The sequence below is a fragment of the Somniosus microcephalus genome, chromosome 13, assembly GCF_052327205.1.
Source record: "Somniosus microcephalus isolate GS21.2 chromosome 13, FLI_Smic_1.0, whole genome shotgun sequence".
In the NCBI taxonomy this organism is placed as follows: Eukaryota; Metazoa; Chordata; class Chondrichthyes; order Squaliformes; family Somniosidae; genus Somniosus; species Somniosus microcephalus.
Window position 1 is genome coordinate 181,205,716 of NC_140999.1, and position 15,438 is coordinate 181,221,153.

The 15,438-nt window shown below is 47.4% G+C and overlaps 1 protein-coding gene across 2 annotated transcripts in view; it reads left to right on the plus strand.

Annotated features, from left to right (window-relative positions):
• The window catches only part of plcg1 (phospholipase C, gamma 1), a 171,071-nt gene that overhangs the window by 67,430 nt on the left and 88,203 nt on the right, over positions 1-15,438 (plus strand). For both annotated transcript variants that reach the window (XR_015080675.1, XM_086005717.1), the window contains exons 2-3: positions 11,316-11,480; positions 12,222-12,315. Coding sequence is in view for 1 of the 2 variants with exons in the window: in XM_086005717.1 (XP_085861843.1) it covers positions 11,316-11,480; positions 12,222-12,315 (259 nt within the window). In the remaining variant the exon portion in view is untranslated. The remainder of the gene's footprint in view (positions 1-11,315; positions 11,481-12,221; positions 12,316-15,438) is intronic.

Consider the following 15,438-nt stretch of genomic DNA (forward strand, 5'->3'; position numbering starts at 1 on the left):
CCCCTCTAGTGTACCCATCGTACCCCTCTAGTGTACCCATCGTACCCCTCTAGTGTACCCATCGTACCCCTCTAGTGTACCCATCGTACCCCTCTAGTGTACCCATCGTACCCCTCTAGTGTACCCATCGTACCCCTCTAGTGTACCGATCGTACCCCTCTAGTGTACCGATCGTACCCCTCTAGTGTACCGATCGTACCCCTCTAGTGTACCGATCGCACCCCTCTAGTGTACCCATCGTACCCCTCTAGTGTACCCATCGTACCCCTCTAGTGTACCCATCGTACCCCTCTAGTGTACCCATCGTACCCCTCTAGTGTACCCATCGTACCCCTCTAGTGTACCCATCGTACCCCTCTAGTGTACCCATCGTACCCCTCTAGTGTACCGACCGTACCCCCTCTAGTGTACCGACCGTACCCCCTCTAGTGTACCGACCGTACCCCTCTAGTGTACCGACCGTACCCCCTCTAGTGTACCGATCGTACCCCCTCTAGTGTACCGATCGTACCCCTCTCGTGTACCCATCGTACCCCTCTCGTGTACCCATCGTACCCCTCCAGTGTACCGATCGTACCCCTCCAGTGTACCGATCGTACCCCTCCAGTGTACCGATCGTACCCCTCCAGTGTACCGACCGTACCCCTCCAGTGTACCGACCGTACCCCTCCAGTGTTCTGCACATGGTGGATTCCCCAGCTGTGTCGATGTTTCTAGTAATATCTCTCAGGAAGGCAGCGTGAGTTTCGATGGCTTGAATGACCTGTCCTCCTTGAAGCAGTTTGACGGGAGTCTCAGTGAGGGTATCGGAGGTTGCGCTCAGCACAGCTCTTCCATAAATGAAAGAACTTACACCATTAATACAGCCCCCACCACTTACACTGTCCTCGCTTATCACAGTCGCCTACAATCGGGCAAATGGCGCTAACCATTAATCATTGCCATGGGCTTCATTTACAAAATGCATTAAGCGCGCCGCCTATTTCACGCAGTTCAGTACTTACTGACTTTTTAAAAGACAGATGTTTTTATTTTATAGCTGCATCCAATCAATATCTCACTTTGCAACATTAACAGGCAGGCGTTAGAACCACAGAGACATAACTAGAACCAAGATAATTGCAGCAGAGGTTGACCTGATCTCACGTTTAATGTATCAGCTGATTGAAGCTGCCCGAAGTCTGCACTGCCTCCTGTAGTTGTTAACAGTGCGAACAACTGACGGAGACTTGGGGGGTCGCTCCAGTCAGCTGATGCGTTTAACGTGAGATCAGGTCAACCCCTGCTACAATGTCTTGGATCATCCGGATGGATTTACCGGCCACCGCGTATAGCGGGCGAATTGCGTTAGCATGGACGCGCCCGCTGTATGTGGTGGGGACTGTATAAACTTCGTTAGATAATCTTACACCTTGCCGTCTTCCATCAGCCTCGCTGCCGTTGGACAACTGTGAACGTTTATTTTGTTAGCCGAGACCTTCTGTTCTCCTGAATGTAAGATGACAATGCACCTTTGAAGTGTGGGGCTTTTGGTTTGTCCATAAACTAAATCCAGACAAACATTGGGAAATAATTTTTTCCAATATCCTTTCAAGAAATTGGAAACAATTATATCCCAATGTTTGTCTGGATTTATTTTCTCTAGAAAAGAGACTGAGGGGGTGACCTGATAGGGGTCTTTAAGATTATGAAGGGGTTTGATAGGGTAGACGCAGAGAAAATGTTTCCACTTGTGGGGGAGACCAGAACTCGAGGTCCTAAATATAAGATAGTCACTAATAAACCCAATAGGGAATTCAGGAGAAATCTTTACCCAGAGAGTGGTGAGAATGTGGAACGTCCAATCAGAAGGAGTGGTTGAGGCAAATAGCATCGATGCATTTAAGGGGAAGCTAGATAAGCACGTGAGGGAGAAAGGAATAGAAGGATATGCTGACAGAGTTAGATGAAGATGGGTGGGAAGAGGCTCGTGTGGAGCATCAATGCCAGCAAAGGCCAATTGGGCCCAATGGGCTGTTTCTGTGCTGTGGTCTCGATAAAACTCAATGTAACATTGACCCCCTTGCTGAGGTATGGTACCACAGGAGCCTCAAGTACCTCACCCAAGTGGTCAGTATTGGTGAGTGAGTCCTGGTTGTTCAACCAAGCTCCATTCTCTCCTCGCCCAACCTCCTCAAATTTGCACTTTCTCCAATTGGTTAGCGATCAGCAGTGCGACTGTCGGTTGTCATTTTATAAATCCCTCCCCCGCTACCAGAGACTCTGAGGCTAAGTGGTGCTTTTCTACCACTGCCTTGGCTGAGATAAGATAACTGGGCGATCGAATCGGGGGCCATCATCATAGAATCATAGTATAGCACAGCACAGAAGGAGGCCACTCGGCCCATCGAGTCTGCGCCAGCTCTTTCGAAGAGCAATCCAGTTAGTCCCACTCCTCTGCTCTTTCCCCATATCCCTGCAATTTTTTTCCTTCAAGTACAATCATGGACTGTATGGCTTGGCTACTCGCTGTGTAAATCCTCTGTGTGGGGGAGGATAACATTTAACCTACTTACTTACTTAGGCAGTCCCTCAGAACCGAGGCTGACTTGCTTCCACATTAAAAATGAGCTCTCAGGTCACTGATTAGTCCAATGCGGGACCTACAGTCTCTGTCACAGGTGGGGCAGACGGTGGTTGAAGGGGCGGGTGGGTGGGGTGCTTGGGTTGACGTGCGTTCCTTGCGCTGCCTGCGCTTGGCTTCCGCTTGCTCCCGGCGAAGAGACTCGAGGTGTTCGGCGCCTTCCCGGATGCTTCTCCTGCACTTTGTGCGGTCTTGGGCCAGGGGTTCCCAGGCGTCAGTGGGGATGTTGCACTTTTTCAAAGAGGCTTTGAGGGTGTCCTTGAAGCGTTTCCTCTGCCCACCTGGGGCTCTCTCGCCGTGCCGGAGCTCCGAGCAGAGCGCTTGTTTTGGGAGTCTCGTATCGGGCATGCGGAGCTGATCGAGCGTGGTCAGAGCTTCGATGCTGGGGATGTTGGCCTGAGCGAGAACCTTTAACCAATTTAATGATGAATGCCGCCCTGGGGTAGGAAGAGAGAAATCAGCCAACTTTCCCACTCCTGGTACATTCCAGCAGGAGTGATTGGATAGGAGTGTGTGAGCGTGCGCGTGCGTGCGGGCGGGCGGGCGCGTATATCAGCTAAGGACAGAATCAGCCTCAGATGTGATGCCGCTCATGGGGGAAAAGCTGCCGATGCTCACCATCTGACCCCACATATGAAGAATAGCCACTTGGACGAGGTACTAAATGAGTGAATCTCAGAGGAGGCCAGGCACGGGCTTAACCGTGATGCCCCCACACAATTAAAACCACCTGTCGTAGAATCGCATCCCCTTGTCTGTCAATGTCTTTAGGAGAGGAGGAGAGGTGCAAGTTAAAGACCTTCAAGAATATAAAATGGTTTGATATTTTAGTCCCTTTCCAATGCACTGAATGTCAGACATAAAGTATACACAATACTGAATTCCTGTCAATGAAATACAGTCTAAGAAACTAATGCTATTACATAGAAACATAGAAGATAGGAGCAGGAGTAGGCCATTCGGCCCCTCGAGCCTGCTCCGCCATTCAATGAGATCATGGCTGATCATCCAAATTCAGTACCCTGTCCCTGCCTTCTCCCCATATCCCTTGATCCCTTTAGCCTTAAGAAATATATCTAACTCCTTCTTGAATATATTTAATGAATTGGCCTCCACTGCCTTCTGTGGTAGAGAATTCCACAGGTTCACCACTCTCTGGGTGAAGAAATTCCTCCTTATCTCTGTCCTAAATGGCCTACCCCTTATCCTTAGACTGTGACCCCTGGTTCTGGACTCCCCGGCCATCGGGAACATCCTTCCAGCATCTAGTCTGTCTAGTTCTTTTAGAATTTTATATATATGTTTCAATGAGATCCCCTCTCATTCTTCTAAACGCCAGCGAGTATAAGCCAAATCAACCCAATCTCTCCTCATACGTCATTCCTGCCATCCCAGGTATCAGCCTGGTGAATCTTCGCTGCACTCCCTCCAAGGCAAGAACATCCTTCCTCAGATAAGGCGACCAAAACTGCACACAATACTCAAGGTGCGGTCTCACCAAGGCCCTGTACAAGTGCAGCAAGACATCCTTGTTCCTGTACTCAAACCCTCTCGCTACGAAGGCCAACATACCATTTGCCTTCTTAACCGCCTGCTGCACCTGCATGCTTACCTTCAGCGACTGGTGCACAAGGACACCCAGGTCTCGTTGCACTTCCTCTTCTCCCAGTCTATTGCCATTCAGATAATAATCTGCCTTCCTGTTTTTGACACCAAAGTGGATAACCTCGCATTTATCCACGTTATATTGCATCTGCCATGCTTCTGCCCAATCACCAAACCTGTCCAAATCGTACTGGAGTTTCTCTGCATCCTCCTCACAGCACACACGCCCACCTAGCTTTGTGTCGTCTGCAAACTTAGAGATATTACATCTAGTTTCCTCGTCTAGATCATTAATATATATTGTGAATAGCTGGGGTCCAAGGACCAATCCCTGCGGAACCTCGTTAGTCACTGCCTGCCACTCGGAAAAAGACACGTTTATTCCAACTCTTTGCTTTCTGTCTGCCAACCAGTTCTCTATCCAAGTCTGTTAGTTAATAAACTATTATATTTCTGGCAAATGAGTAATGCTCATCTACTGGACAATCTAAATAGAGTTACAGAACAGAAACAGACCATTAAGCCATGTAAATCTGTGCTAATGTTTTTTCTCCACATGTGCCACCTAGTCTATTCCCACTCTCCTGCTCGCTTGCCATCCCCTTTAAAATTCCTCTTTTTCAAGCAACTGTCTATATCCTTTTTACAAGTACTTTTGAACTCTGCTCCAACAGTGGTTTTGTGGCAGACAATTCTGCATTCTAACCATGCTCTATATAAAGATTATTTTTTCTTCTAACCTCCCCTTTAATTTGTTTTTGTGGTCATTGTAAATTTGTGCCCTCCGGTTACTGCCTTGCCCTCTCGTTGCTCGGGTGTCATTTCAGAGAAGGCCGAGCACCCATTTCTTAAAACCTTTTTAAATGTGTTCAGGCCCATCCGAAAGAGGCGAGGGGGGGTTCCCTTACAGAAGTAGGTTACGTTTCTGGGGAGAAATCTGGCGAAGTTTCAAAAGCTGCTGGGTTGTCAGCTGACCCTGCAGTAGTGGAACAAAGCTGCCTCTGTTGAATGCGTCCAGACATCTGCCGAGGGAAGAGGCCTGCCAGCCAGAGCCGTCGACGCGAAGCCTGAAGTGGATGCTAATTCATTCCTGTTGTGCTTGTGAATCGGGCGTCCCCTTACAGCCAGGGCCTGCTGGCCATCGCACAAGCCAGCTGAATGTTCCCCCCCCCCACCTCCTCTCAGTAGTCGAGCTCAGAGGGAGACGTCAGATCAGATTCAGCTCATACTTTTTTTGCACAGCTCTGTTAAGCGCCTTCCAATTAAGAAAGATTGCACAGTGGAATCTGAACAACACCAGTCCTCGTCTCTTCACCATTTTGGCCCAAGCCATTGTATTCCATGCACTGCTCCTATTCAATCTGTCCACTGTGTCTCCGTGGGTAGCACTCTCGCCTCAGAAGGTCGTGGGTTCATAGTCCCACTCCAGGGACTTGAGCAAATAATCTAAGCTTGATGTTCCAGCGCAGTGCCGAGGGAGTGCTGCACCGTTGGCGGTGCCATCTGTCGGATGAGATGTTAAACAGAGGCCCCGTCTGCCCCCTCAGCTGGACATAAAAGATCCCAGAGCAAAGAAGAGCAAGGGAGTTCTCCCCGGTGTCGTGGCTAATTATCCCTCAACCGAACACCACTAAAAATATTACATTGCTGTTTGTGGAAGCTTTCTGGGTGCAGATTGGCTGCCACGTTTCCTACATTACAACAGTGCCTACACTTCAAAAGTACTTCATCGACTGTAAAGCGCTTTACACTGCACTACAGGCTGGGAATAGGATAATTGCAAGATAATTATAGATGAGGAAGGCCGCTCGGCCCATCTTAAAGTATTTATGTAGAAATCCCCGAAAGTCACCCCATTGCAGAATCCAGTTACTTCTTCACTAACTATTTCCAACTAATTTACTTCCCTTAGAGGGAATGGTAGCATAGTGGTAATGTCACTGGGCTAGTAATCCAGAGGTGTGAGTTCTAAATCCCACCACAGGCAGCTGGGGAATTTAAATTTAGTTAATTAAATTGTCATAAAAACCCATCTGGAAGAAAATCTGCTGTCCTTACCTGGTCTGGCCTATTTGTGACTCCAGACCCACAATCACAACTGCCTGTCTGAAACTATTTGTAATAAACTGATAAGAATGAAACCGGACCTCGGCACCGGCTACGGACATGGCAACGGCACTCCCAGCCCAGTAAACCCTGCAAAGTCCTCCTCACCAACATCTGTGGACTTGTGCCACAGATTAGTCAAGCAACAGCCTGACATAGTCATACTCACAGAATCATACCTTTCAGCCAATGTCCATCATAGAAACATAGAAACATAGAAGATAGGAGCAGGAGTAGGCCATTCGGCCCTTCGAGCCTGCTCCGCCATTCAATGAGATCATGGCTGATCATTCAAATTCAGTACCCTGTCCCTGCCTTCTCCCCATATCCCTTGATCCCTCCATCACCATCCAGTGGTATACAGTCAGGAGAGAGTGACTCTGAGTCCTCAACATTGACTCTGGACCCCATGAAGTTTCAGGTCAAGCATAGGCAAGGAAACCTCCTGCCGATTACCACCTACTGCCCTCCCTCAGCTGATGAATCAGTACTCCGCCATGTTGAACACCACTTGGAAGAAGCACTGAGAGTAGCAAGGGCACAAAATCTACTCTGGGTGGGGGACTTCAATGTCCATCACCAAGAGTGGCTCTGTAGCACCACAACTGGTCAAGTCCTGAAGGACATAGCTGCCAGTCTGGGCCTGCGACAGGTGGGTGAGAGAAGCAACACGAGCGAAAAACCTACCTCACCAATCTACCTGTCACAGATGCATCTGTCCATGATAGTATTGGTGGTAGTGACCACCGCACAGTCATCGTGTTGTGTGACGCTGTGCTAAATGGGATAGATTCAGAACAGATCTAGCAGCTCAAAACGGGGCATCCATGAGGCACTGTGGGCCATCAACAGCAGCAGAATTGTATTCCACCACAATCTGTAACCTCATGGCCCGGCATATGCCTCGCTCTGCCATTACCATCAAGCCAGGGGACCAACCCTGGTTCAATAAGGAGTGTAGAAGAGTATGCCAGGAGTAGCACCAGGTGTACCTAAAAATACAGTGCGAAGCTGCAACACAGGTGTACCTAAAAATACAGTGCGAAGCTGCAACACAGGACTACATGCACACTAAAGAGTGGAAGCAGCATGCTATAGACAGGGCTAAGTGACCCCATAATCAACGGATCAGATCAAAGCTCTGCAGTCCTGCCACATCCAGTCGTGAATGGTGGTGGACCATTAAGCAACTAACGGGTGGAGGAGGCTCCATGAATATCCCCATCCTCAATGATGATGGAGCCTAGCACGTGAGTACAAAAGACAAGGCTGAAGCGTTTCCAACCATCTTCAGGCAGAAGTGCCGAGTGGATGATCCATATCGGCCTACTCCTGAGGTCCCCACCATCACAGAAGCCAATCTTCAGCCAATTCGATCCACTCCACATAATATCAAGAAACGTTTGAGCGCACTGGATACAGCAAAGGCTATGCATCCTGGCCATCGTGCTGAAGACTTGTGCTCCAGAACTAGCCGCGCCTCTAGCCAAGTTGTTCCAGTACAGCTACAACACTGGCATCTATCCGACAATGTGGAAAACTGCCCAGGTAGGTCCTGTCCACAAAAAGCAGGACAAATCTAATCCGGCCAATTACCGACCCATCAGTCTACTCTCAATCATCAGCAAAGTGATGGAAGGTGTCATCGACAGTGCTATCAAGCGGCACTTACCAATAACTGGCTCACTGATGCCCAGTTTGGGTTCCGCCAAGACCACTCGGCTCCCGACCTCATTACAGCCTTGATCCAAACATGGACAAAGGAACTGGATTCCTCACCAGATGTGAGGTAAGAGTGACTGCCCTTGACATCAAGGCAGTATTTGACCGAGTGTGGCATCAAGAAGCCCTAGTAAAACCGAAGTCGATGGGAATCAGGGGGAAAACTATTCACTGGCTGGAGTCATACTTAGCACTAAAGAAGATGGTTGTAATGGTTGAATGTCAATCATCACAGCCCCAAGACATCATTGCAGGAGTTCCTCAGGGCAGTTTCCTAGGCCCAACCATCTTCAGCTGCTTCATCAATGCCCTTCCCTCCAACATAAGGTCAGAAATGGGGATTTTGCTGATGACTGCACAGTGTTCAGTGCCATTCACAACTCCTTAGATAATGAAGCAGTCCATGCCCGCATGCAACAAGACCTGGACGACGTTCAGGCTTGGGCTGATAAGTAGCAGGTAACATTCGCGCCACTGAAGTGCCAGGCAATGACTATCTCCAACAAGCGAGAATCTAACCACCGCCCCTTGACATTCAACAGCATTTCCATCGCAGAATCCCCCACCATCAACATCCTGGGGTCACCATTGACCAAAAACTTAACTAGACCAGCCACATAAATACTGTGGCAACAAGAGCAGGTCAGAGGGTAGGTATTCTGTGGCAAGTGTCTCACTCCTGACTCCCCAAAGCCTTTCCACTATCTACAAGGCACAATTAGGAGTGTGATGGAATACTCTCCACTTGCCTGGATGAGTGCAGCTCCAACAACACTCAAGAAGCTCAACACCATCCAGGACAAAGCAGCCCGCTTGATTGGCACCCCATCCACCACCTTAAACATTCACCCCCTGCACCACCGGCGTACCGTGGCTGCAGTGTGTTACTTTTACAAGATGCACTGCAGCAACTCGCCAAGGCCTCTTCAGCAGCACCTCCCAAACCCACGACCTCTGCCACCTAGAAGGACAAGGGCAGCAGGTGCATGGGAACACCACCATCTCCAAGTTCCCCTCCAAGTCGCACACCATCCTGACTTGGAAATATATCGCCGTTCCTTCATCATCACTGGGTCAAAATCCTGGAACTCCCTCCCTAACAGCACCTTCACCACATGGACTGCAGCGGTTCTGAGGCAGGATGTTCTTGCCATGGAGGGAGTTCAGTGAAGATTCACCAGGCTGATATCTGGGATGGCAGGAATGACGTATGAGGAGAGATTGGGTCGATTGGGCTTGTACTCGCTGTAGTTTAGAAGAATGAGAGGGGTCTCATTGAAACTTATAAAATTGTGACAGGACTGGACAGACTAGATGCAGGAAGGATGTTCCCGATGGTTGGGGAGTCCAGAACCAGGGGTCACAGTCTAAGGATAAGGGGTAAGCCATTTAGGACTGAGATGAGGAGGAATTTCTTCACCCAGAGAGTGGTGAACCTGTAGAATTCTCTACCACAGAAGGCAGTAGAGGCCAATTCATTAAATATATTCAAGAAGGAGTTGGATATATTTCTTAAGGCTAAAGGGATCAAGGGATATGGGGAGAAAGCAGGGACAGGGTACTGAATTTGGATGATCAGCCATGATCGCATTGATTGGTGAAGCAGGCTCGAGGGGCCGAATGGCCTACTCCTGCTCCTATCTTCTATGTTTCTATGTTCAAGAAGGCAGCTCACCACCACCTTCTCAAGGGCAATTTGGGATGGGCAATAAATGCTGGCCTTGCCAGCGACGCCCACATCCCAGGAACAAATTTTAAAAAGGGCGAGGTAGGTTGGGTTTGGGGGTTCAGGCTGTAACATGAAGGGGCACGGCTTCACCTTGCTCAGCATCAGTGGATCTTCCCCGTACCTGAACAGTCACCAGCACTGCTGCCGAACCTGATCTGTCGCACTGATTGCTCCTTCCCCAAACAGACAGCCTTTGCCAATAAACGTGGAAAGAAGTTGCGAAAGAAATAAGGAGTATGAGATTTTTTTTTTAAGATTCTTTGCAAGTCAACCAAACAAGATACTGAATGCATGCTGACTTTATACAAGGGTTGGTGTGTAAGAAGGGTGCATTGGGAGATGTACGTAAATAAATCCTGGGATGTTGATTGACTAAGTACATGGTTTAACCTTGGCTCTCACGATGTCTCACAGTAGCTCAACATTGGTTGTCTTTGTGTTGTTGAGCTTTCCTGAAAATGATTAGAACAGTGCGGAGGAGCGGAGTGTAGCTTAAAAGAAAAGCTCTCCATCTGAACGGCGTAATATTCTGGTCTCGGTAGCCTCTTAAGAATCTAGTGAAGTGTTGGCCATGGCTTAGCGGTAGCACTCTCGCCTCTGAGTCAGAAGGTTGTGAGTTCAAGTCCTACTCCAGCGACTTGAGCACATAAATCTAGGCTGACGCTCCAGTGCAGTGCTGAGGGAGCGCCGCACTGTCGGAGGCGCTGTCCTTTCAAATGAAATGTTAAACCCAGGCCCCGTCTGCCCTCTCAGGTGGACATAAAAGATCCCACGGCACTATTTCAAAGAAGAGCATTGGAGTTATCCCCGGTGTCCTGGCCAATATTTATCCTTCGATCAACATCACTAAAAAAAAACCAGATTATCTGCTCATTATCACATTGCTGTTTGTGGAAGCTTGCTGTGTGCAAATTGGCTGCCGCGTTTCATACACGACAAGTGATTACACTTCAGAAGTACTTCACTGGCTGTAAAGTGCTTTGGGATGTCCTGAGGTCGTGAAAGGCGCTGTAGAAATGCACGTCTTTTTTTCTTTTTTTTTCTCATTCTCTATTTTTCTCCCATATCCTTTTCTTTCATTCTCTTTTTTTCTTCTTTCTTTCTGAGATGGTGTCTTCCAGCTCGTGAGGGTCATGGGGGAGAGGCTGGTGTATCATTCTTCTCCTTCCCCACCCTCCAACCGAACACCTCAGTATTTTCTTGATTGAGGATTGCCCCTAGGCACTATTTTGAATAGTAATCTGAACTCTAAAATGAAGGTTTGCAGGAAGGCATTACATTTAAGTCTAGATTGAAATAAAACCTGTTTAAGACAGTTTTCAGCTTTGCCAGGCAGTGTTTTTGCATCTTCCTTCCTCCTGCCCTAGAAAACATGACCTATATGAGCAGCTGCATCAGCTTCTGAACCAGCAAAGACACACACAAGCAGCTATTCTGCGATTATAAACCAGGACTGTACGGAAACAGATGTACATCAAAAGGCACAACCAGCTCTCCCAATTTGGTAAATCTGTTTCTCTTCTCTTTCAGTTGATATTCGGGAAATCAAAGAGATTCGTTCAGGAAGGAATTCCCGGGATTTTGAACGATACCAGGATGACACAGCCAGGTCTGATTTATCCCGGCCTGATTTAGCTCACTGTTTCGTCATTCTCTATGGAACGGAATTCCGGCTAAAAACTCTCAGTCTGGCAGGTAATTCCATGAGTTCCTCAAAGTTCCTTTCTACGTTTGTAATTGATTCAATATCGGTCATTTTTCCAGTTCAAACTAGTGCCTCGCAATAGTTTTACCTCAGTGCCACCTTCGCCTTCACATTTGCATCCTTAGAATTCTTGGTCATTTTCTCATCCTCTTCAGATCATCTTATGGCCACGTAGCACGCCCAGCTAAGACGATCAGCAAATGGCCTGATCCCCGTCTTTGTGTGGCATTCTATCTGGTTGCCAGGCCATGGGTCAAGGTCAGCTGGAGGGAGAGGGACAGGAGAGAATGGGGAGAGGTTGACTCTCTTCTGATTGCCTCAGTACGGCAGAACTTGGGAACTCGCCATCAACGCGCACCAGTTTCCTGAGTTCAGTTTAATAGGAAGCTAATGGCACTTTTTGGAAGTCTGATGCAATATCCTTACACTGCCAGTAACTGTTTTATACAAGAGTCAACAACATGTCACAGTCTATTAGTGGAGGTCTAAACTGCTGTAGAAGGACAGTTCTGTTCTAGCCAGCCAGCCAGCCAGTCTGGGGCAATTGTAAGTGTAGATATGAATGAATGATTCACTGACTTATGTTAAGTCAAACTGCTTGGTTATGTGCAGATGCTGCACTGATTTGACACCAGCGCCATCATAAACCTGCAGGCTGCTGAGCTCGGCTCAATTCTGAGGGTGGCTTTATACTCCTTCTCATGCTTTCCTCTTGTCCCACTCTTTCACAGCTAGTTCGGAAGAGGAGATGAACATGTGGATATCTGGGCTGAACTGGCTTTTGACAGACACCACGAAATCGCCAACGCCACTTCAGATAGAAAGGTAACACCAAGAAGCCCCTTGGAATGGCAGCAAGGCGGCAGAGTGTGTGTTTACACTGGACAAGCCTTGGTTTTCTAGAGTGAACCATTGACTGTATCTCTTGACAATGGGGATACTCGATACAACTGAATATTCACAGGAAGTGGATTGTCCCTTCTCAGCAACTTGTTCATAGAATCATACGGCACAGAAGGAGACCATTTGGCCCATCGTGTGAGCCAGCTCTTTGATAGAGCTGTGTCCAATTAGTCCCACTCCCCTGCCCTTTGCCCATAAACATGCAATTTCTCTTTTTCAACTATTTATCCAATTCCCTTTTGAAAGTTACTATTGAATCTGCTTCGAATGCCCTTTCAGTTAGTGCATTCCAGAAAATCACCTTCAGTAATGATTAGAACCCCCCCCCACCCTTCACAAGTTGCTGTATAGCAGCCAGTCACACGTGCCTGATTCTAGGGCTCTTTCAAGCCATTCTGCAGCATTGTTAGATTGTTTACACCCTGAAGCTGTTGTGACATTGCAGCAACTTTCGTGCAATGTTCCCGCTAGTTTTTTTTTTCTGCGCGGTCCCTTTCAGCGGCTGCGCGGCCCATTCAAATTTTCGCGCAGGCGCGGTTTCGCCCGTGTAGAAGCCAGTGAGCGGCCTGCGCGGGACCTCCAGACCGCTGCGTGGCTTAGCGGGAACGCTCCTTTTTCATGCCTTACAGCTTGAGTCTAAAAACACTTGAAATTAAGTAGACTCCTTTTAATTCAAAATCAATTCAAATTATCTGTTAATTCAGTTTATTTTACACTTTATATTTCCACTTTGCTGCCCTATTTATGTTGCTTAATACAAATTATAGGATCATTCAAACTTTTGAGCTTAAAAATGACTTTAAATTATTACGAGCAGACTGTAATCTAACTACCAGTCACAAAATAACAGGATCACTGTTTTACACATTCCTTTTTTATTATATGGGAATCTGGGATTGTGTTTTCAGGATCACTTTCCACTATACCTTTTTGAATTCGACCCACTAGTTATTTTAGTGACAAATAAGCCAAAATTCTGCTTCAATTACAAGAGATTGTCATGGGCTGTTGACACCCAGATGCTCAGAAGAAATCCTTACACCAATGCTGGCTAACTCAGCTGCAAATGTGTATCAGTAATGTATAACAATGCTTGTGTCTGCAAGCACTTCCGATCACCTGAAGGCTACACTTGGTCCTGACTCCCTGTGTGCAACACCTTGGCAGATCAACCAATTAATTTTTAAAAGTTGAGAAATTCTTTCTTGCGAGTGCTTTCTCTCTTTTGTCTCGCTCGTTTTCTCCCTCCCACTCTTCTTTCTTTCTCTCTTTCTCTCTGTCTCTCTTTCTTTCTGTTTCTTTCTGTCTCTCTTTCCTTCTTTCTTTCTTTCTTTCTCCCTTTTTATAAGAACGTAAGAAATAGGAGCAGGAGTCGACCATTTGGCCCCTCGAGCCTGCTCCGCCATTCAGTGAGATCATGGCTGATCTTCTACCTCAACTCCACTTTCCTGCACTATCCCCATATCCCTTGATTCCCTTAATATTCAAAAATCTATCGATTTCTGTCTTGAATATACTCAACGACTGAGCCTCCACAGCCCTCTGGGGTAGAGAATTCCAAAGATTCACCACCCTCTGAGTGAAGAAATTTCTCCTCATCTCAGTCCTAAATGGCCGACCCCTTATTCTGAGACTGTGACCCCTGGTTCTAGACTCCCCAGCCAGGGGAAACATCCTCCCTGCATCTACCCTGTCAAGCCCTGTAAGAATTTTGTATGTTTCAATGAGATCACCTCTCAATCTTCTAAACTCTGGGGAATATAGGCCTAGTCTACTCAATCTCTCCTCATAGGACAATCCCCCCATCCCAGGAATCAGTCTGGTGAACCTTTGTTGCACTCCCTCTATGGCAAGTATATCCTTCAATAGGAAAGGAGACCAAAACTGTACACAATACTCCAGGTGTGGTCTCACCAGGGCCCGATATAATTGCAGCAAGACACCTTTACTCTTATACTCAAATCCTATTGTAATAAAGGCCAACATACCATTTGCTTTCCTAATTGCTTGCTGTACCTGCATGCTAACTTTCAGTGATTCGTGTACAAGGACACCCAGGTCCCTCTGAACACCAACATGTTCCAATCTCTCACCATTTAAAAAATACTCTGCTTTTCTATTTTTCCTACCAAAGTGGATAACTTCACATTTCTCCACATTTTCTTTTTCTTTCTCTCCTTTTCTCTCTCTCTCTCTTTCTGCTTTCTCTTGCTCTTTATTTTTTTCTGTCTCTCTCTCTTTCCCTCTCATGCACTCTCGTATTCTCTCTCTTTACCTCTAAGTACATCTATTGGCACTATGGGCTTCTGAGCTGAACGTTCTGCAGGTCCTGACTGTGACGCCCAAGGGCTGGGAACGGTGGATATATGTAGAATCGATACACGGAGTTTCCAGTGCCTGAAGATGTGCCTTGCGAGAGGAGTAAGCGCAAGTTCAGATCTTAAAACAGCTTCATTATTCTCTGGGATTGGGGTTTCCTGCCAATTTCTTGGTGTGAGGAAACAACCTGCACTTTTAAAATTAAACTCAATTACTTTGGCAGCTCCTGTGCATTGTGCGGGTTCCAGTAATCACTGTGCAACCTCTGCTCATTTTTATTTTATGTGATTGTGCAAATTACAACTTGCTCATGTGGTATAATTGTTTTGCCATTACGCAAGAGTGACCTTCCAGCACTAAACCGGACACTAGCTGGAAGGAGTGAAAACCAGGTGGAAGAAAAATTAACCTGGTTGCCATTCACAGCTCCTCAGATAATAAAGCAGCCCATGCCCGCATGCAACAAGACCTGGACGACATTCAGGCTTGGGCTGATATGCGGCAGGTAACATTCGCACCACTGAAGTGCCAGGCAATGACTGTCTCCAACAAGCGAGAGTCTAACCACCGCCCCTTGACATTCAATGGCATTACCGTCACCGAATCCCCCACCATCAATATCCTGGGGGGGTCACCATTGACCAGAAACTTAACTGGACCAGTCACATAAATACTGTGGCAACAAGAGCAGGTCAGAGGCTGGGTATTCTGCGACGAGTGTCTCAC